Source organism: Apodemus sylvaticus, chromosome 5, assembly GCF_947179515.1.
Source record: "Apodemus sylvaticus chromosome 5, mApoSyl1.1, whole genome shotgun sequence".
Classification (NCBI taxonomy): Eukaryota; Metazoa; Chordata; class Mammalia; order Rodentia; family Muridae; genus Apodemus; species Apodemus sylvaticus.
Window position 1 is genome coordinate 69,835,702 of NC_067476.1, and position 27,129 is coordinate 69,862,830.

Consider the following 27,129-nt stretch of genomic DNA (forward strand, 5'->3'; position numbering starts at 1 on the left):
AGACAGAAAATCATCAAACTCAGGGCTGAAATCAATCAAGTAGAAACCAGAAAACCACACAAAGAATCAACAAGAGCAAAAGCTGGTACTTTGAAAAAATCAACAAGATGGATAAACCATTAGCCAGACTAACCAAATGGCACAGAGAAAGTATCCAAATTAACAAAATTAGAAATGAAAACGAAGATATTACAACAGAAACCGAGGAAATTCAAAAAATCATCAGATCCTACTACAAAAACCTGTATTCAACACAACTGGATAATCTGGAGGAAATGGACATTTTCTTAGACAGATACCAATTACCAAAATTAAACCAGGATCAAATAGACCATCTAAACAGACCCATAACCCCTAAAGAAATAGAAGGGGTCATAGATAGGCTTCCAACCAAAAAAAGCACAGGACCAGATGGTTTCAGTGCAGAATTCTATCAGACCTTCAAAGAAGACTTAACACCAATACTCTTCAAACTTTTCCACCAAATAGAAACAGAAGGAACACTACCCAACTTCTTCTTCAAAGCCACTATTATGCTGATACCAAAACCACTCAAAGATCCAACTAAGAAAGAGAATTTCAGGCCAATTTCCCTTTTGAATATCAATGCAAAAATACTAAATAAAATTCTTGCCCACTGAATCCAAGAACACATCAAAATGATCATTGACCATGATCAAGTAGGCTTCATCCCAGGGATGCAGGGATGGTTCAAAATAAGGAAATCCATAAATCCTATCCACTAAATAAACAAACTCAAAGAAAAAAACCACATGATCATTTCATTAGATGCTGAAAAAGCATTTGACAAAATTCAGCATCCTTTCATGCTAAAAGTCTTGGAAAGGACAGGAATTCAAGGCCCATATCTAAACATAGTAAAAGCAATATCCAGCAAACTGGTAGCCAACATCAAACTAAATCAAGAGAAACTTGAAGCAATCCCACTAAAATCGGGGACTAGATAAGGTTGCCCCCTCTCTCCATATCTTTTCAGTATAGTTCTTGAAGTCCTAGCTAGAGCAATTAGACAACATAAGGAAGTCAAAGGGATACAAATGGGAAAGGAAGAAGGCAAACTATTACTATTTGCAGATGATATGATCATATACTTAAGTGACCCTAAAAGCTCTACTAGAGAACTCCTACAGCTGATAAACAACTTCAGCAAAGTGGCTGGCTACAAAATCAACGCAAGCAAATCAGTAGTCTTTATATATTCAAAGGATAAGCGGATTGAGAAAGAAATTAGGGAAATGACCCCCTTCACAATAGCTACAAACCACATAAAGTATCTTGGGGTGACTCTAACCAAACAAGTGAAAAACCTATAAGACAAGAACTTCAGATCTCTGAAGAAGGAAATCGAAGAAGATCTCAGAAAATGGAAAAACCTTCCATGCTCATGGATTGGCAGGATTAATATAGTTAAAATGGCCATCTTGCCAAAGGCAATCTACAGATTCAATGCTATTCCCATAAAAATCCCAACCGAGTTCTTCATAGAGCTAGAAAGAGCAAGTCTCAAATTCTTCTGGAATAACAAAAAACCCAAGATAGCTAAAACTATTCTCAACAGTAAAAGAACTTCAGGGGTATTTAATATCCCAGACTTTAAACTCTACTACAGAGCAGTAGTGATAAAAACGGCATGGTATTGGTACAATATCAGGTAAGCAGATCAGTGGAATAGGATTGAAGACCCAGAAATGAACCAACACACCTATGGTCACTTGGTCTTCGACAAAGGAGCTGAAAGCATCCAGTGGAAAAAAGATAGTCTTTTCAACAAATGGTGCTGGTTCAATTGGAGGTCAACATGCAGAAGAATGTGCATTGATCCATTCATATCTCCTTGTACCCAGCTCAACTCCAAGTGGATAAAGGACCTCCACATAAATCCAGACACACTGAAACTAATCGAAAAGAAACTGGGGAAGACCCTTGAGGACCTGGGCACAGGGGAAAAGATCCTGAATAGAACACCAATAGCTTATGCTCTAAGATCAAGAATTGACAAATGGGACCTCATAAAACTACAAAGTTTCTGTAAGGCCATGGACACCATCAAAAGGACAAAATGTCAACCAACAAACTTGGAAAGTATCTTCACCAACTCTAAATCCGACAGAGGGCTAATATCTAATATATACAAAGAACTCAAGAAAGTAGAACCCAGAGAACCAAATAACCCCATTAAAAAGTGGGGTACAGAGCTAAACAAAGAATTTTCACATGAAGAACTTCGGAGAGCTGAGAAACACCTTAAGAAATGTTCAACATCATTAATCATTAGGGAAATGCAAATCAAAACAACCCTGAGATTTCACCTCACAACAGTCAGAATGGCTAAGGTCAAAAACTCAGGAGACAGCAGGTGTTGGCGAGGATGTGGAGAAAGAGGAACACTCCTCCACTGCTGGTGGGAATGCAAGATGGTGCAACCACTTTGGAAATCAGTCTGGAGGTTCCTCAGAAAACTGGGCATGTCACTTCCTGAGGACCCTGTTATACCACTACTGGGCATATATCCAGAGGATTCTTCAGCACGCAATAAGGACACATGCTCCACTATGTTCATAGCAGCCCTATTTGTAGTAGCCAGAAACTGGAAAGAACCTAGGTGTCCTTCAATGGAGGAATGGATACAAAAAATGTGGTATATTTACACAATGGAGTACTATTCAGCCATTAGAAACAATGAATTCATGAAATTCTTAGACAAATGGATGGAGGTGGAGAACATCATACTAAGTGAGGTAACCCAGTCTCAAAAGATCAATCATGGTATGCACTCACTGATAAGTGGATATTAGCCTAGAAACTTTGAATACCCAGGACAGGACATAATCCACAAATTAAATGATGTCCAAAAAGAATGGAGGACTAGCCCCTGGTTCTGAAAAGATTCAGTGCAAGAGTATAGGGGAATTCCAGAACAGGGAAGTGGGAAGGGGTGGATGGAAGAATAGGGGGACAGAAGAGGGCTTATAGGACTTGCGGGGAGTGGGGACCCAGAAAAGGGGAAATCATTTGCAATGTAAATAAAAAATATATCAATAAAAAATAATAAAATTTTTGTCACCCGAATCCAAGAACACATAAAAATGATCATCCACAATGACCAAGTAGGCTTTATACCAGGGATGAAGGGTTAGTTCAATATATGGAAATCCATCAATGCAATCCACTACATAAAAAAACTCAAAGAAAAAAATCACATGGTCATTTCATTAGAGGCTGAAAAAGCATTTGATAACATTCAGCATCCTTTCATGCTTAAGTCTTGGAAAGAACAGGAATTCAAGGCCCATACCTAAACATAGTAAAAGCAATATACAGCAAACCAGTAGCCAGCATCAAACTAATTGGAGAGAAACTTGAAACAATCCCACTAAAATCAGGGACTAGACAGGGCTGCCCCCTTTCTCCTTATCTTTTCAATATTATACTTGAGGTACTAGTTCGGGAAATTAGACAACATAAGGAGGTCAAAGGGATACAAATTGGAAAGGAAGAAGTCAAACTATCATTATCTGCAGATGATATGATAGTCTACCTATGTGACCCAAAAAACTCCACTAGAGAATTCCTACAGCTGATAAACAACTTCAGCAAAGTGGCAGGTTGTAAAATCAACTCAAGCAAATCAGTGGCCTTCCTATACCAAAGGATGAGAAAGAAATTAGGGAAATGACACCCTTCACAATAGCCATAAACAGTATAAAGTATATTGGGGTGACTCTTACCAAACATGTGAAAGATCTGTATGACAAGGACTTCAAGAATCTGAAGAAGGAAATGGAAGAAAACCTCAAAAAATGGAAAGACCTCCCGTGCTCATGGATCGCCAGGATTAATATAGTTAAAATAGCCATTTTGCCAAAAGCAATATACAGATTCAATGCAATACCCTTCAAAATACCAACTCAATTCTTCACAAAGTTAGAAAGAACAATTCTCAAATTCATCTGGAATAACAAAAAACCCAGGATAGCTAAAACTATTCTCAACAACAAAAGAAATTCTGGGGGAATCAGTGTCCCTGACCTCAAGCAATACTACAGAGCAATAGTGTCAAAAAATGCATGGTATTGGTACAATGACAGGCAGGCAGATCAATGGAACAGGATTGAAAATCCAGAAATGAACCCACACACCTATGGCCACTTGATCCTGGACAAAGGGGCTGAAAACATCCAATGGAAAGAAGATAGCCTTTTCAACAAATGGTGCTGGTTCAACAGGAGGTCAGCAAGCACAAGAATGGGAATTGATCCATCCTTGTCTCCTTATACTAAGCTCAACTCCACATGGATCAAGGACCTCCACATAAAGCCAGACACTCTGAAGCTAATAGAAAAGAAACTGGGGAAGACCCTTCAGGACATCGGTACAGGGAGAAAGTTTCTGAACAGAACACCAATAGCATATGTTCTAAGATCAAGAATTGACCAATGGGACCTCATAAAATTACAAAGATTCTGTAAGGCAAAACACACCATCAAAAGGACAAATCAGCAACCAATAAATTGGGAAAAGATCTTCACCAACCCTACATCAGAGAGATTGCTAATATCCAATATTTATAAAGAACTCAAGAAGTTAGGCTCCAGAAAACCAAATAAGCCTATTAAAAATTGGGTTCAGAATTAAACAAAGAATTTTCACCTGAAGAACTTCGTATGGCAGAGAAGCATCTTAAAAAATGCTCAACTTCATTAGTCATTAGGGAAATGCAAATCAAAACAACTCTGAGATTTCACCTTACACCAGTCAAAATGGCTAAGATTAAAAATTCAGGAGACAGCAGGTGTTGGCAAGGAAGTGGAGAAAGAGGAACACTCCTCCACTGCTGGTGGTGTTGCAAATTGGTACAACCACTCTGGAAATCAGTATGGACATCTCACTTCCGGAAAATCCTGCTATACCTCTCCTGGGCATATACCCAGAGGATTCCCCAGCAGGTAATAAGGATACATGCTCCACTATGTTCATAGTAGCCCTATTTATAAGAGCCAGAAGCTGGAAAGAACCCAGGTATCCCTTAACAGAAGAGTGGATGCAAAAAATGTGGTATATATACACAATGGAGTACTATTCAGCCATTAGAAACAATGAATTCATGAAATTCCTAGACAAATGTATGGAGCTGGAGAACATCATACTAAGTGAGGTAACCCAGTCTCAAAAGATCAATCATGGTATGCACTCACTAATAAATGGATATTAACCTAGAAAACTGGAATGCCCAAAACATAATCCACACATCAAATGAGGAACAAGAATGGAGGAGTGGCCCCTTGTTCTGGAAAGACTCAGTGAAGCAGTATAGGGCAAAACCAGAACAGGGAAGTGGGAAGGGATGGGTGGGAGAACAGGGGGAGGGAAGAAAGCTTATGGGACTTTTAGGGAGTTGGGGGGGCTTGAAAAGAGGAAATAATTTGAAATGTAACTAAAAAATGTGTCAAATAAAACATAAAATTTAATTAAAAAAAAGAGATTTCTTTAAGTGTATATACACTTCCCCGTTTACTAGTACTTGCTGTAATTATTGTAATCTGTCACAATCTGCTGATTTCAGAAATTAACACAAGTTGATATGATCAAAATGTCTTTATGAAAAATAACTAAATATGTATGTATATGTACATATATACATTAATGGAATAACAGTAAAGCATGAGGTCATGATTACTCCTCTTATTAGTTCTAATTTGACAGCAAAAAAAGTACAAATGGGAGAGTTTTGAAGGAATGAGGGGAAGGGAGAATGTCAAACATTAAAATCACATATTAAAATCACAAAAATAGCCAATTAAAACATAGAATATGTAATTTGGAGAGGTAAAGCTGATCAGACTTTTAAGAAATGTGATTATACAGGTAGACAGTTATTAGGAGGAAAGTTCTGAAGTCAACAGGAAGATGGGAAAAAATATAATCACAATCACAAGTGGTACTGGGACAGAAAGGATGGAGAACCAGAGACACAGTTGCAAATATGAATGAAGACCAAGGGATGTCAATATCTATTTGTATTTCATGCTTTATCCTACCACAGAAAATTAACTCAACCAAAGTATGTTTTACATGGTCTCTTTATTATATGAATATATGGTCTCCACTCCCTCAGAAACTGATATATTCACCTAATAAAAATAACATTTTATTGATTATATAATTTAATGATAAATAAGAAAAAAATGTTGCAGACCTTATTTACTGTCAATCATCTGACACCACTTTCTTTCTCCATAACTTCTTCATGGCATTTTTTACCTCTGCATTCCTCAGTGTGTAAATCAGAGGATTGAGCAGAGGTGTCCCAATTGAATAAAATATAGATATCATCTTGTCCAAAGGAAATGTTGTTGCAGGACGTGTGTATATAAAGATGCAAGGTCCAAAGAACAGGATGACCACAATAATGTGGGATATGCAGGTGGATAGGGCTTTCCTCCTCCCCTCAGCACTGTGGTTTCTTAGGGAATGAAGAATAATGACATAGGAGAGCATCAGCACAAGGAAACTTACTGTACAAATGGCTCCACTGTTGGACACCAGAAGCAAGTTGATCATGTATGTGTCTGAACAGGCAAGTTTCAATAGTGGCTGCAAGTCACAGAAATAGTGATCCATGACATTGGGACCACAGAAGGGTAAACTCAAGGCCAGAAATATCTGAACTAAAGAATGCACACAGGAACCTACCCAGGCTATGGCAACCAACATCCCACAGACCCGGCGGCTCATGATGGTCATGTAGTGCAGGGGCTTACAGATGGCCACATAGCGGTCAACAGCCATGAGGATGAGGATAAAGATCTCAAGACAGCCAAAGAAATGAAATGTGAAGATTTGAATTATACACTCAGTGAAAGAGATAGAGGTCTCCTTAAGCAGGGAATCCACAATTGTTCTAGGAGCTACAGTTGTAGAGAAGCAGGTGTCAGACAAGGATAAGTAGAACAGGAAGAAGTACATGGGACTCCCAAGGGCCTGGCTTGTCTTAATAGTAATAATGATAAGCAAGTTACCCAGTAATGTCCCCATGTAAAAGAACAGGAAAATAGCAAATACTATGTTCTTCCTACTGGGGTCCTGTGTCAAGCCAAGAAGAATGATCTCTGTCACGTTGATATTCAGCTGCATGGTTCATGAATGAGAAGGAAACCATAGGAAAAGTGTCATCTGCAAAAGATATAGAAAATAGTTTTACCACGTGGTGTGATGGATTACTTTAAGCAAAGATACTTCTTTATCATAAAAACATTCCACGTTTTGATTATTAAACTGTTTTTCCAACTCTGTCTGCAACTCCAATGTCTTTTTTAGTTTCAAGAAACCTGATGTAATTGACAAGTTTTCGCCAGAACTCTCTCACAAACTTGCTGAATTTAGTATGGTTCTGATTAGTTTTTCAGTTCAGTTAATTCAAAATAAAATGTATACTTTTCTTTATTATTCACCTAATTGTTTCTTATAAAAAAATTCTGGTGACAATAACGTATGTATTTTTTTCTCTCTACTGAGAATAATCTGATTATCCTTGGTAGTGGTGAGGTAAAGTTATCTAGCCCTCACATTTTATAAAATTGCTATTTTCCATTTATGTTACATATTTATTACCAAAATTTACAGTTGACACTATACTCATTTTAGGTACTGTTCTTTAAAAGAAGAACAATAAATGCCAGTAACCTGCACAAAATCTGGTGGTGTTTTCAATCAATCTTCATGATATTTGGCAAATGCTATGTATAAACAGAAAAGAATGTCCCTTGATACTATCTACTAAATATCTGAACATCTAATTTTCTTCTATTTCTGAACAACATATCTTAGGCTATTCATACTAGCTGAAATTACATTCAAATAGTAAGATATTTTATATTATCTATAAGTATCATCTGTATACTTCATATATAGGATCATTTTTTTTATCAAATACTGCATAATTTTAACCATTTCATTGATTATATTACTTATGGCAACTTACCATCAATATATATACTGTAAATGTTTACAATTAGTTTATTTTCTTTAGGCATTTATAAAATGAATGCAACTTATTTAAATACATAATAAATCATAGAATTAAGTTGAAAGCAATTGTGAATCTTAATGAAGTATTTATTTAATGACCAGTTTAATCAGTGTTGTCTTACTTCTTCATCATTTTTCCATTCATGAGGCCTCTGTCTTCAAGCTTCAGTTAAGAAAATTTCTGTCCATAGACTGTTGAAAATCTACCATAACCAGTCTTTATTGCTCTCTAATATAAATTCAGTGTCTGTTGAGATATAGACATTTCATGATTGTTTCAAGTGAAATTTTTGTATTGCATTTGAATGAAATGATCCTTATCTATTAGTGTTAATGTCATTCTGGTTATAAATATATTTTCCCACAATTATTTTTTGTAGATTTTTGTATATCATGGGCAATAAATGGCAATTACATTCATAATTTAGAAAGCTAAGACAAAATCCCAAACTGAAGCAAAATTAAAACTGACATATGTCAAAATATCTCAATGAGTTTTCTAAATGATTCAGAATGAAAGGCCTCCATGCTCTGTACAACATCAAATAACATGACATGTTGACATCCACTAGAATGGGTATCTTGACAATACAAACTGAGATTTGAATCCTTGATTCTTGAGATATGTAAAGAGAACATTAAATAAGCTATATTTTCCTTTGACTGTCTTGTGAGGTTTTTGTTTGTTTTGGTTTTGGGAATTTGGTTGTTTGTATTGATTTGGTTTGGTTTGGGGGTTTTAATATTTCTTTTTTTTTGTATATGAACTATTGCTGTCATCAGATCTCTCCAAAAGCAGTAATTAATAAAAACCATCAGGTTTCATCAGACATTACAATATACCTCAATGTCATTAAGACAAGTAGCCCTAAAATGCAATATATCTTCAAAAATCATCTGTACTTACCTCAACTTTCCAAACAAGAGGGACAAAAATAATAGTGACCACATGCTATGTAGTTGCAGTAGGTGATGGAGGAGATCTGAATACTAGCAAACGAGTAAAAGCACAGAATAGAGGATGGTGAAATCAGTGTTTTGTGGCTCCTTCCATGGATCTCCACTGATTTATAGAACACCAGGTAGAAATAATCTACTTGATTGATACAAGATTTATGTCTTTCAGAAACTCACACACTAAACTTGACTTCTATTTATTGCTTACTATGACTTAAAACCAGCTGTGCCAATTTCTTTTCCCTGTAAGAGCATAAATTAAAGCATTACATAATAAATCCTCTTCAAGCCTCTTAAACTATGACTTCATTTCATGATTCATACCATGTCACCAAAGCAACACTGAGGAATAGCCTGGGCAGAGAAACAGAAACTCACACTATTCAATATCTGTAAGGTATATTTTCTTAACTAGTGTTTTTGTTGTGAAAAAACTACTATGCAGTCATTCTTTCTCAGGGCTTAAGGTTAAACTGATACCTCAGTTTTATAAAGAAGTAGCAAATTAGTGAGATGTTTGTAACACTCCCATGCATGATATTATTCCTTTGACTTCACTACATATATTTTAAGCATCACCAGTGACATTGTTGGTCTGAACTGTATCTGGAAAGTAGTTAGTCAATTTCTTAAAGTACATTTTGTGTGTATGTCCACTGAGGGTGAAAGCTTTGTAACTTCATTTTAGAAACATGTGGAAAATAATCATCCTATACTCTAACATACACTAGTCCACAAGTATTGCACTTGCTCACAGCATCACAAAGCTGATACTTCCAAGAAGTTTTGCCAAGGCCATTATTCTCTAATATTCTTTTCTCTAATTTTAGTTAGGCATAATGTTTTCTAAGTATGGGGGGTACATAGATAGTTTTTCCTCAGCCTAATCTCATTTGGCCAATTTCCATGAAACTATATGTGGAATGTTTTCATATTTCACCTCATGAAATAATAACAAATAATAGTATATCAAATTCACCCTTTCCTTTCCATACAATATTGATGTCCTTTTACATATGAATATCATTTTTATTAGCATATATTATATATCCTAATAATTTTATTGATAATTTCATTGATAGTAACAACTTTTGCAACAGAATTTTCTTCTACAACATACTATCATGAACTCTGTAAGAAAAAGGCCAATCATTTTTTTACTATTTCTATATAAATTGTTATTAGTTTTGCTAAATGTTATAAAGTAAAAACCATTTTACCCAAATCAGTAAAAGTATGTTCTGATACTACATACTAATTTCTTATAAAGAATTCACTGATTTTAGACAATTGCTTTTTTCCAAAGATAGTATTTTATATTTATCATAATAGTAAATCTTTAAAAGTATACTGAGTAATTAAATTTAATGGTTCTTTTCCAGTGGCTAGTAGAGTATTCTTACCATGCATTCATACAATGTAAAGAAACATAGTAAAATATACATACTTACCAAATATGTAATAGTGTATCTCTGAACTCACATATGCAGAAATAATATTTCTCACCTGTTAGAAGACCAGCTATAAGTCTCATCAGTATAATACCTTTTGGTAACAGCTTTGCAATGGGACATTGAATAAAAAAATTATTTCTGCTTTCTAGAGGGAATATGCCAACACATAATATTATAAGACATTGACATTGTAGGGAGCTTTGAGACCCAAAGTTTCCCTTCTTCAGTTAATCACAAAAAATTTATGGGCTATAATGCATCAAATTTGCACTGCCTAATTAGACAATTATAAAAATATTACAACATTAAATGAATCATCCTTGATTTCAGTAACAAGTCACAAGTTAGGTTACAGAGGTGTCATTTTTAGCAAAGTTGCCAGAAGAGAAAAATGAAAAAAAAAAAAAAACAGAAATATTTGAATGGATAATGAAGCTGACACTAGCATGCAAAAAAGAAGAGATAACATATAGTTGGGAAAAAAGAATTTGGATCATGAATCTCTGCTTCCATTATGAATTGGCTTTCCAAAGCTGCGGAACAGAGTACAGGAGGGAACAAGATATGGTATCACCTACAGTGAATTTGTAAGGTATTTATAAACACTGTTAGAGAGGGAAGTGCTAAATGATGAAACCAGAAGTCTGTTCTGCAGCCAACAGAAGATACCTTTCAAGATCTCAAAATCGTTTAATTTCTCTTAGGATTAATGTAAATGCAGAGAAAAACTTCTTTCCATTTATCTTAATAACTCATGTCACTGGGAACAGTAAATCCCTTCCTTTTTTCAAAGCTAGTTGGTATTACAGATAAAAGAGTAAAAAGAATAAGAAACTTTAGATGGATTGAGTCAGAACTTAGGAGAGGAAAAAAAAATTGGGTAGGACATCTACATATATCCTTAACTTCTTGTATGATGAATACGTGAAGAAAATTAGTCTAAGTAATAAATCAAGAAAGTAGATAGACTCAGTAATGAGTTCTGTAAACAGAGAAATGGACAAAGCAGTGGCTTCAGAGATAATGCCTAGAGCATCAAGACACACAGTTTAAGATTGTCTAGAAAAAGGAACTGGTAAGAAAAAAAAATAATGCTTCTGAGGTAGAAGGTAGAAAGGAGGCTAACTTGGCAGTGATGGTCTGTAAGCAACTGCATTATTCAGAGGGGTCTCTGGAGTATACAAATGCTATCACGTTCAGAAGACAGTCTTTCCAATTTTAAATTGTTCTGGTAAAGCAGCCATACCATATTTCTCCCTGCACTAATCTTAAGTAGCCTCTCCTTCCTGTGCTGTTATTGTGAGAGTAGGGCATATACTATCTCTGACTCATTCGGTTAAATTTTTCCTGATTCATTACTTTGTCTGCTCCTCAGGCATTGCTTTCAAAGATGGCTTCTTCCTTGTTCAAAATCACATTATTTTCATCATAAGGTATCAAAGGTATGTACTAGAGGCATGTCTGTAGACTAGCCAGATCATACTGTAACTAGAGCATGTCTCCATTCCAGCTAGATCACATAGACATAGAAGGTCTTTGGATGTGATCCTTTGCCAAAACAGCCACGCTAGTGGATTAAAATTCATCTACAATGAATTTTTTTAAAACATTCATATACTAATTTCCCACTGATCACATATTGCTAGTTCATGAAGTACAAAATGGAATTTTATGTAAGAGAGACTGAAACTATAAAGATTTTACTGCCTTCTGCTGAGGTATAACTACTCTATTGCCAGGTGTTAGTGACCAACACATCACCTGCCATTAAGACAAAAGTTACTATAATAACCTAAATTCTGCTTGGCCTATAGCTATGACAATGAAATAAGCATAATACATTGTGATATTCAGTTCATGGCAATAGTAATAATGTTGTCTAATATTTGAAGGAAAGTGGATGCTACCCATAATTTCTGAATAAAATTAGGTAGCAATTATAATGAGAGAAATGGACATGAAAAATATGGTGGCTTGTGCCTATAGCTCACGGAGCTAGATATATGTATGTTTACTAAAGAGTAAACAAGGAGAATATATTAATCAAAAAGGTGTGAGGAGAAAGACCACAAACGCAAATTTTCATGGCCAAATTAATTAAAACAAACTTATTCTTTTAAATGGGCTATATCTATGTACAAAAAGGAGTGTTCGAAAAATGGCATTTAATGTAGGGAAGAAAATGTTTTTATAGCTCGGAGGAAGAGGTTTTATCCAAATGGGGAATCTGGCAGGCAAATAGATTTACAAAAGCATAACTTAACAAGTCTTCAGACAAAAATATCTGCCACACAACCAATAGCCTCTATTGACTTGTCGTATCTTATTCCCTTTTGATCAACAAGGGCTTAAACCTACCCCTAAGCATGATAAATTAAGAAGTATAACCTTAAGCATGTACAGTCTAAAGCCATGGTTTACACAAAAATTGTAGCAGACACATGACATGGTGACCTTGCTTAGATCAAAGTTGGGAAGCACACATATAAAATATTCAAATAATGTACAGAAATGCCCCTGAAATGTTTAGCTTATACATAAATATTTAGCTTAAAATTAAGGAAAGAGTTCTTTAAATGTACATTATTAAGAGTTAAATGTGCCCTTGAAGCTGCTTGCTTGCTTAGTCACTAAACTTACTATAGACAAACTCAAAGGAAGCCTGGATATGTGCTGTGAATTTATTAACCATAATCATGGTCATGATGTGCTCAGGAAAGTACATAATTACATGTTAAAAAGGACGACATATCTCAAGGAACTCAAGGAATACAAGATCAATAGGTGCTCCATCCTTAATCATTTCATTTTAGTCTAAAGAATATTTATAAGAATATTGTTGACATATCAATAATCTTCACCATAAATTTTATGAGTTGTGTCATAATTTTCATTTCCAAGCTATGAAATACTTGAAACAAACACCAAAGTGGAAAGTTCTTTTAACAGGGAAATGTGCAAAGACTGGCTTCCATTCTCTCTTTGAGGTAACTGGAGATATTTGTTTATGGTTTATATTTTTCTAAAAATTATTTCTAAAAATATATGACGTTAATTGACAAGAGGAGTAAACTATAATTTGAAGGACAATATATATGATGATATAAAAGACAAAAAGTTTACCTTAGTGATACACTGCATGTTGAATATACTTAAAAATCCTAAGTAAATATTAATGAATATAAACATGCAAAATCAAAATGCATTTGAGTACTATTTGGTGTGTTTAATTAGCTCTTAATTTTTTATTATTTCTTTACTATTTTCAATACATCCCCATTTCAGTTCCCCTCCTTCCACTTCTCCTCTCCTTCTCCATTGTCCTCAAAAAACCAGCAGACTGCAGGAATATCCACAAAACCTAGCATAACAATGTGCACTAAGAATAGCCAAAAACCCTCATATCAACACTGGGTAAAGCAACTCAGTAGTGGAAAATATGTCCCAAGACTAGGTGGAAGAGTCAGAGACTCCCCAACTCCCACTATTAGAAGTCACACAGAACACCATGTAAACACCCATAACATATATGCAGAGGACCTAGCACAGACCAATAGGGGCTCATTTTTATGAGTCATTTCAAAGAAAAATAAGGTATCAAAATTATGCATTCATTTTATCTGACATATGCCTATTATACTCAAACATGGCTCAATATAATTAAGAAAACTCAGTTTTTCAGAATTGCTCTCAAATACAGGATTATTAGAAAAATAGTAAATATCTTGAGGCATATTAGTATTGGAAATTGAAGGAATTTGTGGTTTTTGTTTTGACTGTCTATTTGTCTGTTTGTTTTTAGGCTTGCTGGTGGTTCTCCAGAATCTTCCTTGATAAAGTAAGAGTAAGGATGGTGGTATATATAAGGCATGAAGTCTCAACTATAGTAACCAGAAAAAACTGTGCAAATGAGATGAAGAAAAAATGCACTGTATCTGGGAAAGTCTTTGTTTTACAATGATACAAAGCATTTCACGAGAAGACAGGAGATTAGAGAAGGAAGCATATATCATGAAAGTGTCTCATTAAAGTGTCCCACTTATGACTTTTGTATGTTAACAGAATGATCTTGTTGTCAAATATTTCATCAGTTTACATGTAACAAAAATATATTCATATGACTGTTGCAAGCTACTAGAGCATAGACAGTAAGATTTAATAAGGATATTTCCCCTGAATTCACCACATTCAAAAACCTACATTAATAACACCATACCTCTTCAACCACAGTGAGTTCTGAGGGTATATATCTACATCTTGTCTGTTAGGTGATGCAAAGGAAAGGAGTGAAATATGGGAGCGTAATGTGCTCTTAGTATATTTCATAGATGTATGAAGATGACCTTATATAATCCAGTATCATATTAATAAATATACAACAAAAGAAAACATTAACTAATAATAAATGTAAAAAGCAAGTGAGAAAATTGAATTAAATTCCTACTAGTAGCAGGGTTCTGTGTATGTTCTTTCGAGACAGAGGACTGACTTGCTAAAGATGTACTTCATTTTTAGTGTGACAGTGTATGTGTGTGTGAGTGTGCTTGTGCATGAGTGTGCATGTATGTGTGAAGGGATCGTGTGTGTGCTGGAGTGACTGAGAAACGAACCTAGAGTTTTCCCATCTTAAGCATGTATTCTACCAAACCAAGGCAATTCTTGAGGTCTTTACATCCACATAATCACTTCTGGATGAACATGTGTTATGTAGATTAGACAGAGCATTAAGTTGCTCCTCTGACAGATGACTTTGCCCCAAATTGTTTTTACTTTCTGTGATCTGTTGAATAGTAGCTGACCTAGGGCCATCATAACAGAATCACAAGATTCTCTCACTTATGTCAACTATGAGTGTGACAGCCGAGACCACACCTTGTACATGGCGCTTTTCCTCTCACTGTTTCTGAGTGTGTAGATGAGGGGATTCAACATGGGGGCAATCACAGTGTAAAACACAGAAATTTCCTTATCCTTGTTCTCACTTTGTGCAGGTAAAGTATAGGTATAAATACAGGGCCCAAAAAATAAAACTACCACCATTATGTGTGAGCTACAGGTTGAGAGTGCTTTGCGTAGCCCTGCAGATGATCTTGTCCTCAGAGAATACAATATGAGTATGTAAGAAACAAGTAGTACAGTAAAAATGGCAACAAGCACCATCCCAGAGTTGGCAATTGCTAAGGTACTAACAACATGAACATCTTTGCAGACCAACTTCAAAAGAGGCTTGATGTCACACAAGTAGTGATTGATGTGGTTGGGACCACAGAACGGTAGACTGAGCACCATGAGTAGTAAAGCAATGGAGTGCCAGAACCCCAGTATCCAGGCTGTGACAATCAACATGTCACATCTCTTCCTGCTCATGATAGTCATGTAATGCAGGGGCTTGACAATGGCAACATAGCGGTCCAATGCCATGGACACCAGGATGAAGATTTCCACACCGGCCAGCAAGTGGGCAGTGAAGAGCTGGGTCATACACTCATTATAGGAAATGTTTTTTCTTGCTGAGGCCAAGTCCCTGATGAGCCTGGGAATCACAGTGGAGGTGTAGCAGAGGTCCATGAGGGAAAGATGACAGAGAAAGTAATATATTGGTTGTTCGATTAAGTGGCTGCAGGTGATGGTGAGTAGGATAACAGAGTTCCCCACTAAGACAGCCAGGTAGCAAAGCAGGAACAAGAGGAAGAACAGAAGCTCTATTTGTCTATTCTCCCAAAGTCCGGTAAAAATAAAATCTGTGACATTTTTGAGATTTTCCATGAATTCTAGGGGAATCCACATACAGAAATGAAATTTAGTTCATCTGAATTTACACATAAAATAATGGAAGAGAATGAGGTTGGGAAGGAATAATGGAGGAAAGATCAGAGAAATACCAAGGAAAGAATAAAGAGGGTGAAAAGGCAAGGGTTTTGAGAATAAAATCCATCATGGCAGAAAAGTTACAGTAGCAAGTGAAGTTCTAACAGTGGAGTCAAATGCATGAAGAGGATGAAAATGCTGCTATCCCACTAGTACCCTTTTCACATGTAGGTCTTTTCTACTTCCTCTTCTGCTCATTCCTTCATCATGCTACAGTCATGTCCCAATACTGCTGCCTCCTTCTCTGCATGCAAGAGTCTATGGATGGCTGTCATTTCACATGAATGCTATTCTTATTTTTTTAACCTTTCTCTTCCTATAATACTGAAATCAACCTCTCCCTTTCCTTCTCTCCCTTTCCCATTCACCCCATTTTCTCCCTCTCTCCTACTGCTCCCCTCTCTATGTTCCCTTTTCTGGTTCCATTTTTCTCCTTTCTTCCTCTGTCCTCTACATTTCTCTTCCTCTCTTTATTTTAATCTCTCTTTTTTTGTCTCTTTCTCTACTCTGCTACCCTCTGTCTGTCTATCTGTCTGTCTCACTCGCTCTTTCTCTGTCAAACACACACACACACACACACACACACACACACAAACACACACACGAGAGAGCAAGAGTGAGGTGAGAGAGAGCGAGAGAGAGTGAGAGAGAGCAAGAGAGAGAGAGAGAGAGAGAGAGAGAGAGAGAGAGAGAGAGAGAGAGAGAGAGAATAACCATTTTACCTTAGTCACTAACATGTTTTTTTTATTTTTGCCATATTTTTCAGGGTCTGCAATTTTTGTCTATTAATGCAAAGTCTTCTGAAGCATAATTTTTCAATGTGATCCCAACTGCATCTTGATTGGAAGAAAATAAAAAGAAAGAAAAGCATTGAATTTTAATTCTTGAAATTTAAATAAAAGGCTAAGATCATGAGAATATGTGACTAGTGTTAATGGTCAGAACAAATTTTCTATGATTTTCAGCTACTTTAAATAAGTCTACCTTAGAGAAAATTGTAAAACAACAAAACCTAATCTCTAGGGAAAAGAAAAGGGAAAAAGAAAAGTTTACACATTTTATATTCAGTAGTAATAATGCTCTGAACATGGTGTTAAATAGTTTTCATAAATTTTTTCATTTTTGTCCTCATCAATACTTCATGAACCCTATGTCATTATATTTCTGCCTGTTTTTTAAATAAATATACAATAGTGTAGGACTACACCTGAATGAACATGGGATTTGTATCTCAACAATATTGCATATTTATAAAGATCATGGTTAAATAAAAGAGACTTAAAACCTTGGTTATCCATTTTCCATATGATTGGTGTATAATTTTAAAATGTCTTATTATTTAAAAATCTGTGAGAAAGATACATTAGAAACTGAATTTATGTGTAGGGTTTACTGATATCAAATTCTATGAAAAATAAAATTAGTATCTGAAAGATTTTATTATATTCAAAGCTTTAATATTATATATATATATATATATATATATATATATATATATATATATATATATATATACATATGTGTCTCTGTGTGTGTGTGTTTGTGTATTATTCATAATACTTACTTCTGTCAGGATCTAAATTTTTCCAAACTGCCATGTGTCCTTTAATATGGATCCTCTTCATTTTCTGTGACCTTCAGATAAAGCAACAGAAGTTATGGGACGCACCAATCTCTCCAATGAATCTTTAACCCACTGAAATCTTTAAACATTCAATGCCTGAAATATTGTAAGTAAACAGGCAAGGATACCCAAGGGAAACCATCTCGAGGGCACTTTTCAAAAGAAGTCTAGGTTGCAATTATGGGTGTAACGGTCAAGCCAACAATATCCAGTGGTTACATATGATGCTTTCTTTTATTTACTTATAAGGACTATGACATAAATGTTTTATTGTTTTGTTGATGTTGATGAAATCCTGAATTTTTTTTCCAGAAATTTTCTTTAAAGACTTAATTTGCTGAAGTTTATATGATCTATATAATAAATGCTGGATTCCTTTGCATCTCACTATATCACTGTGTTGACAATAACCTAAGACCATTACTATTATCCTTATAATTATCACCCTAAAATATTGTTATTGTGTATCTGAAAATACTTCATCAGTGTTTAATTATGATCACTGGAAACTTAGAAGACATGCATAATGCTTTGTATTAGTTGATACTCAATTGGCATTAGTATAATTAAAATACAAAGTTCCTTAGCATCTAATGTATTGTCCTTTCCTTTAATATGTAGAATCACTTTTCTCCTTATCAAAAGCAGCTCGCATCAACCTGAGTGAGGTAACCCAGACCCAGAAAGACACTCATGGAATGCACTCAACTGAGAAGTGGACATTAGCCATAAAGTAGTTGAAACCCATCCTACAATCCACAGACCCAAAGAACCTAAGTAATAAGGAGGGCCCCAGGGAATAAGCTTGATTCTCACTGAGAAGATGAAATAAAATATACAGTAGAGGTGAGTGGGAGGAGGTAACTAGATGGGAGAGGAAGTGAGAAGTAGAACCCTTATGGGTAGGAGGTGTAGGGAGAGTAGGGTGGGAGAGGGCTGGGAGCAAGGAAATCATTATGGGCTATCTTTGGAATTAGCTGAAGATCGGGGATGGGAGAAGCTCATGGAAGTCTATGAGAATGGCCCTAGCTCAGAGTTCTAGAACCTAGTAATATGGATACTGAAGTAACTGCCTCCTATAGGACTTCCATTAGAAGGAAGATAACAGCAACCCACCCACAAAACCTTTCACCCAAAATTTGTATAATCTACAAGATATGCAGGCATAAACATGGAGCAAAGATTAAGGAAACAGACAAAATGTCTGGTCCAACTTGAGACCTACCCAATGGGAAAGAGTCAAACCTTGACAGTATTAACAATACTCTGCTAGCTATGCTTGTCGACAGGAGCCTCACATAACTGTCTTCTGAGAGATTTCACCCAGCAGCTGATGCAGAGACCCACAGTCAAATTTCATGCAGAAGACTCAGTCTTTTGGAAGAGCAGGGGATAGGATTGAGTGAGCTGGAGGAATCCAGGACACCACAAGAATAGGAACAGAACCAACTAACCTGGGCCTATGGGGGCTCACAGAGACTGAATCACCAACCATGCAGGGGCTGGACATAGGCCTGTAATACATTTGTAGCAGATATACAGTTTGGTCTTCATGCTGGTTTCTTAACAAATGGAGCAGTGCTATTTATGACTGTCACCTGCCACTAGATACTCCTTCCCCAAGATGTACTGTCTGGTCAGGCCTCAGTGAGAAAGGATATGCTTAACCTTGCACTGACTTGATTTCCCAGGGCTAGGTGATACTCAAGGAGGGCTTCCTGTTCTCTGAGAAGAAGAGGAGGGGATAATAAGGGGGAAATTTGTAAGGAAGGGACTAGAGGGAGAGGAAGGAGGGTAGCTGTGACTAGGATGTAAAGTGAATAAATAAAAATTTTAATGGAAAGAACTGGAAATTGAGGTCTGTCATGACAACTGCTTGTAATTGTCCATGTATCTCTGAGGAGGCTGAGACAAGAGAATTGCTCTGAGTTTAAAGACAATTTGGCTTATCTCTTCAGTTCTACTCCAGTCAAAACTACAAAGTAAGGTTCTGCCTCACAGTGGTACACATTAGGGAAATATTTTTCCCTAATATGCCATTTTCACATATTTACATGCTATAATTATCAACATGATTATGTATATTTCATCATACTAGCAGTTTTAAAATTATTCTTGTTTCCAATTTTTCTTTTCACATGCATTGATTACTTCAATTTATCATATCATAAACTTCATTTATTATATATCATAAACATAATGGGGTACTTTAATGTGGTCTAGATTTTTTGGTGTTTTCCATTATTGTTATAAATTAAGGGATAAACAAACTCTGATATTGCCTACCTCCAACTGGAGTTGAAAACATAGTTGAGAAATGTAAGCATCTACAAGCAACAAATAAAGAAAAATTAGTGCCCCTTATGGTAATTTTTTTGCCCAGTTAAGTTTTGCTCATAAATGAAGAATCTAAGTGTGGTGGCTATCTTGCTTTTCAACTTGAGCACACCTAGAATTAATGAAAATGAAAGTGTGCACACTGGTGAAGTATTTCTATTTTCCTTAACTGAATCATTTAAAGTGTGAAGAATCATAACTAATTTGGATCATTTAGGTGAGAATATCTATGCTTAATCAGGGCCATACCTCTTTGACAGGTATAGAAGGAGTAAGAACTAACTTACAATACTGTTGCTTGCTTATTCTCATACCCAGTAGCAAGTTTATGCCATTACTAGCATTTGAGCCTACTAAGACCTGTTAGTCTAGAGAACCCTGACTAATAACAAAATACTGAGAAAATTAGTACCAGTAAGAGAAAAGAAAACCTAACTACATACATTTCTCCTACTTAACCATGAAAGTTCACATCAAAGAGCTCACTGAGATTTTATCAGCAGGTCATTTAATCCATAGAAATAACAAAATATGTAAATTTCTTATTATAAAATAAATGGAATGGACCTTGACCTAAAATCATAAATGGCTTGGGTACAATAAAAAATAGAAGCAAACACACACATCTGAATAAATATATAAAGGAATAAGACCTCTGCTGCTTTATCTCCAGATGTCTTCATGAAATATTTTTAAATCTAAAGTTCAAGAGAATATTGATAAGAAGCTGACTTAAAAATTATTAGCCATAAAACATACTACAAAGAAAATAAGAATATAAGAATTAATCTGTATTATATCTGTGTGTATATATATATATATGCATATATACAATATGTATACTAAGTTATACCAAATGATCATCCTTAAGAACATAAAAAATAACATTATATTAACTTGTACTAACTGACAGACAATAGATTGACTAGGTTATATTTAAGAATTCATGAAATTAAGAATAAGTAAAAAAAAAAAAAGCCAAAATTTTGAAGGAAAGTGGGGATTGGGATGGGGAGGCTTTAAAGGGAGAAAGGGAAGAAAAAAATAATGTAATGAAATTGTAATCTCAAAATCCAAAATGCTCCAAAAATAATCTAAATAATTAATGGAAAGCTCTCAAAAGAATAACTACAAATAACCAATGTACATTTCAAGAAATGGAAAAAAAAAGCCACAATCATCAAAGAAATGCCAAATTAATTCTATTTTGGGATTTCCTCTCATCATAGTAAGAATGGTGTTTATCAAGAATGTAACCTTTATGCACTTTGTCCCCTATAGGGGAGATGTAAATTTATGCAGTCATTATTGGTGTGAATGCTCCTCAGAAAGCTAAAAACAGATGTTCCATATTTGTCAGACATATCATCCCTCGACATATAGTTAAAGACTTTGTACTCTATGATAGAGATACAATTCTAGAGTAGAGATCCAAGCATATTCATTTCACTGATATTTTCTTCACTAGATGGAGAGAGAGAATTAGCTCAGATGCCTATTAGCTGATGACTGGTGATGAAAATCGGGTAGATATCAACAAGGGAATTCTATCAACTACTAAAGATAAATGAAATTATAAAATTTGTAGTAAACTACTTGAAATATATATATATATATATATATAGTGTTTATTATAGTTTCATATAGTGTTTAATTTGGAATATAGAGAGAGCCCAAGAAGCTAAAATACAGCCAGAGGGTAAGGAAAGATACTTGAGCATAGAAAGATCATAGAACTAATACAAAATTAATGTAGAGGTAGATAAATCCTTTAGTAATAAGACTTGAATAGTGTGTGTGTGTAAGAAATGAGGGATGGATAGAGGTGGAGAGAGTGTTAACTTAAATTGAGATGCAAGAAGATGACAAATGGAAACCTACTTCTCTATAAGCTAATTAAAATATTAGTTTAAAATATGTTTGAATGGAAGTGTAAGTGTGGATAATTATAATTACACCAGTGATGAGTTAATCAGATAAAATTTACAGTACCATGCATGAGGTATTTCCCTATAAATTGTTCATCTAGGGAGAAAACCACAAAGAATGAAGCTTATTTCTATTGTTCTTAGCGGCCCACCAAAAACACCTGGTAGGGCCTTATTGCTGAAGATAACAAACTCCTTGGTTATAGGGTATAGAGAAATCAAGCTGGAACAGAACTGGAAGCTCCCTCTTTCTTGATTGTTCACTAAGAGTCTGGAAAATGTTATACAGGCTGGTAGCTCAGAGAAATTTACATTTTCACCTAAGTGTGTACCTTGTAGTGTGTGCCTTCTTCTAAAATAGTGGCATGACTTCTATAGAAAAAATCAGTTTCATTTTAATGAGATTTGAAGCCTACTCCAATGGACAATTTTTTTCCTAATATTGTAAATTTGTTCAAAAGACCAAAGATAGTAAATTCATAAGCTCTCAGAAAAAAATGCCATTGTTGCTAGATTCATGTAGAATCAAAGTAATTTTAACATCCATGCCTATATGCATAAAAATATATTCGCAGCAGTAATATGATAAGAGAAAGCCCTCTAGTCATTGAATAGTGGAGAATTTAGTTCAGTGACTACTGAAGGGGTTTGAAATAATTAATCATTGAATGTTCAGCACTATACAGTACAACCCCACCACAACTTAGATGCAGGTAAAATTGCTGATTTGGATGCCTAAAAATAGTAAGATCAGAGGATTGGGAGAAAAGCTATGAAGTGCTATTCAGGGGGAGGAATACCAACTGAGATCATAAATTTAGAATGTCTGTGATTACATATGCTATGTTTACACAAGACAGGCCATTGACTTTATTCATGACGCAGAGAGAAGTTTATTGATCTCCATAATACCCACTGATCATTAAACTATTAATGAATGCTGTGAGATGAAAGAGTTATTGTATTCATATGTACACTGACTACCAGAATCCACTGAGTATTTCTAACCCCATATTTCTAGTCACTTGGATATTCATGGTTAAACTTAGTCACAAGAAAGGGGAGGAGGAAATGGAAGAAGGAATGCACCTAAGAGATTAATAGGAAGGTTGGATTTAGCATGGATTAGGGAACACATAAGGGCAGCAGTAGGTAAGTGTAATCATAATGGAGTTAGAGAGAAGTCTCCACCTGTAAAGTCTAGGCTCACAACTTAAATTCACCAGAGAAATAAGTATGTATCGTATCTGTTTAATAAATGGTCAAAGGCTTATTTGATGCAATGAAAGAAACTGGGGGGTTCTTTGGTGGGGGCGAAGGACTTGGAAAGAAGAGGTAGAAGGATCAGGAGTTCAGATAATGCTCTGTTTCATAGTGAGTACAAGGCCAAACTAAGTTAGGTTAAACCAAGTCCTAAAATTTAATGAGCACAATAATCTAATACTAAGTATCCTAATGAATAACTAAATGGTGCATAATAACCAATAATAATTCAAAGGAATAAGTATGAAACCCACTCTTTGAGGGTGTGTTGTGTTGTTTTGTTTTCTTTTGTTTCAGGATAGGACCCCATGAAGTAATCCTAATGATAGCTAATCTATGGTGATATGTAGAAGTATAATATGGAGATGAGTATAACATGCAGAATTGTAAAGATCCCACAAAAATCCAAGACACTCAGAAATATGGGACAAAAAGGTTTTGAAGTTATTACTTTAAAATGTTTGTCGGGTTTTGAGACTTCCTTGGTGTAGGCATTAAGCAAGTTTTCAGAAATAGGATAATGTTGGTAAGAATACAAGAATGCTGAATTCATGGTGTCCATGCTAGATTGAAGGCTCTGTTGTTTGCCTGGCACTCAGTATTCTTAGCTAAACTGTTAGAGAAAGGGATCTACTACATGCTTTCTTTCTATGCTAGCAGAATATTACTCCCCCTTGAAGAGTGAGGGAGTCACGCATATCTTATAAGAGACTGTATTCTAAGTAACAGCTTTTCCATCAAGAAGTTAATTAATTCCTGGGAGAGAAAGCACAACAATAAGATCATTGAAATTCATGGGAACTTCTTTAAATACCCTTTCAATGCAGGATACAAATGTCTGTACATATCACACATCCTCAGCAAGATTCATTGTGAGTAGAGGGGACCTTTTGGAGACTGTTTTGCAACTTTGCCAGCCTCTGCCTTTCAGGATGAAAGACCATAATTAGAAATCAAAGTTTGTCTTTACATAGTTCAGTAAAAGAATTCATTCCAAATTCAAACACCGTAACTTTTGTGAAATATCTTTAGGTTTTTTGAGGGAAGGAAAGAGGTTTCCATGGAGAAATTATGAGATATATAATGATTTGATATCTACAATATGTTGCATATTTCATCCTGAAAGTCTTTCCTGGGGAGGTTTATTCTGAATACTTATAGTGCTCACTGAGAGCTGGAACTGCTGAGTTATAGCTCTCAATAGTGCCAATATATGGTACACACTGAAATGTTTATACATAAGAGTTTGATTTTTGTTTTAATGAGGGTTCATCAATAAAGTCACAGAGTATATCATCCTAACCCTAACTATTCAAGATGTTTAGTAAGTAATTTTCACTTAATTATTGTACTTATTGTTGATAAAAGACCTATAGATGAACAGGTAAATTAGATGTACTTATCATTGTTTCACACTGAGATATGTGTTTTACCACCCAAGGCTATTCATAAGATTGGGTACACTGTTTATCTTGACCACACAATAAAATTCTAAATATGGATATTATGTGAGTCAACATATAAGCTTTTATTATAAGCATGAACACAGATAATTCATTCTGATATGTGCTAATGGATCTTATAAATTCCTGTGGCTTCTGGCCATAAGGTGGTAGCATATGCCTTTAATCCCAGAACTTGGGAGGCAGAGACATTTCTGAGGCTGATTTCACAGTCAACCTGCTCTGTTTCAGGACAGTCAGAACTACACAGTGAAATTCTATCTAAAAAAAGAACAAAACAAGAAGACGAATTACTGTAGCTTCTTTCAAAGTATTAAAAATTCTCTTAAGCTTATTAGAAGGTTCAATGTTTCTCCATATTGCTGCCAAGTTATTAATTATACTTACTGTATAACTGTATTCATGTTTAAAAAAATAAATGATAGCTCGTATTTGCACCCAAACATGCTTATCTATCTTAACCAGTTCTCATACTAAATTATCCAATGCCATTCCAGATCTCATTTGATACACAGAAGATGAAGCAGATATGTGAAATTCCAGAAAATGAACCCAAGATGAGCAGCAAGAACAAGAATTTTCATTTGGTGTCTACAGTTCTTGAACTGATGTATTTGGGAATTGTTGAAGCACATTTTCACAGAGTTTGCCAGTGTTTTGCAACCTCTACTATGTAATCATATATGAGAAAGAGGAAAGATGGACTATGATCCTATCTGCCTGTGAGTTTGCCTCCAAAGAAGTTATTTCATAAATGGCATTCAAGTAAGTAAATTTTTAAGTCATATATATAATAGTTTGTGAACCAACACCTCTCTTATATGACAACATGAGTTATACAACTGGATGATTTAAATCATACAATGCTTTAAACTGTGGGAGATAAAAATAACTAAAAGAAGCAAAGTACTATAGTACTGTCAATTTTTCTTCTTACCTGGGGTAGGAAAAATAATTTCTCTGTTATCATAATACAAACTAAAATATAATAATTTATAGATTAATTATGACAATCACCTATTGTGTGTATATGAAGAACTAAACCAATACCTGTTTTTAAAAGTTGTTAGGAGTAGACACTATTTAGTGGGTTTATTTATTGATTTGTTTATATAAATAGATCGTATTCCCTTTCTCTAAATTGACAAAAACAGCACAGGTTATATAAAGTATAAAAATCAGCATTGTGTTTAAAGTGCTTAGTAACAACTGGTGCAGGAACATAGAGTTGTCACAGACTATTTAAGATTTATCACATGGTTTTATTAATTATTATGCATTCTTTTCCATGCGTTCTTTCACTGTAGCCTCAGTTCTATGTCTGTAAACCCTTCACATCAGTTTCTGTTCCATTTTATTTCTTTTTATTATCTATATAATTATCTAAATCATGAAATTTGACTTAATTTACATATTTTTATTTTCATAAGTAGTTTAAGATGCTACTATTAGTATTCTAATAATGGGACTAATTATCAACCTTCTACTGCTCAGTGAATGCCAGGCTATTTCAAAGAAAGAGAAGGTTCAGTTTATGATGTTAACATATAAGGAATTTCACTACACAAATCTGCTCTTTCCTTTTCAGATCATGATGTAAATCTTCACACTGATGGCTACTGCACTAAACTACTACATACCATACTACACTTTGTGCATATAACTGCCCCCTAGAGTATAATCTAGAGCTGGAGAGATGGCTCAGTGTTTAAAAGCACTAACTGCTCTTCCAGAGGTCCTGAGTTCAAATCCCAGCAACCTCATGGTGGCTCACAACCATCTATAATGAAATCTGACACCCCCTTTTGCTGTGTCTGATCATAAGTACAGCTACCATGTACTTATATATAACAAGTAAATCTTTAAAAAATTTGAGTATAATCTAACTCCTTTTAGGCTGTGCGTTATCTCAATTGCTAAACAAACTTGAGATTGCCTAGTGTTTTTATAAACAGATGTTGCTTGTGTTGATAATATCTTCAGCTATATACACTGAGAAGATAACACTGTGGTCTTAAATAATCATAAATATCTAGAACTCTTTCTGCAATATTAAAAGAAATTCTTGTTGTAATTCACTAATTACCTGAAGCAAAATTATTAATTACTAGAATTCAGAAATTATATAAACATGAAGTTTTATCAGTTTTTTTCCAGGAAATATGATTTACTGTCTCCTAAACTAG

General features: G+C 35.0%; 2 protein-coding genes across 2 annotated transcripts; both read right to left on the reverse strand.

Annotated features, from left to right (window-relative positions):
* Positions 1-6,228: 6,228 nt before the first annotated feature.
* On the reverse strand, positions 6,229-7,155 carry LOC127684359 (olfactory receptor 4C16-like). Its single transcript, XM_052181302.1, has one exon. It carries the CDS (start codon positions 7,153-7,155, stop codon positions 6,229-6,231), a length of 927 nt encoding a protein of 308 aa, XP_052037262.1.
* An 8,150-nt stretch (positions 7,156-15,305) lies between these two features.
* LOC127684360 (olfactory receptor 4P4-like) lies at positions 15,306-16,226 on the reverse strand. Its single transcript, XM_052181303.1, has one exon. It carries the CDS (start codon positions 16,224-16,226, stop codon positions 15,306-15,308), a length of 921 nt encoding a protein of 306 aa, XP_052037263.1.
* Positions 16,227-27,129: the final 10,903 nt, after the last annotated feature.

Excerpts from the sequence above, each read along its gene's own strand:
- LOC127684359 (XM_052181302.1), bottom strand. The coding sequence starts at position 7,155 with ATGCAGCTGAATATCAACGTGACAGAGATCATTCTTCTTGGCTTGACA.
- LOC127684360 (XM_052181303.1), bottom strand. The coding sequence starts at position 16,226 with ATGGAAAATCTCAAAAATGTCACAGATTTTATTTTTACCGGACTTTGG.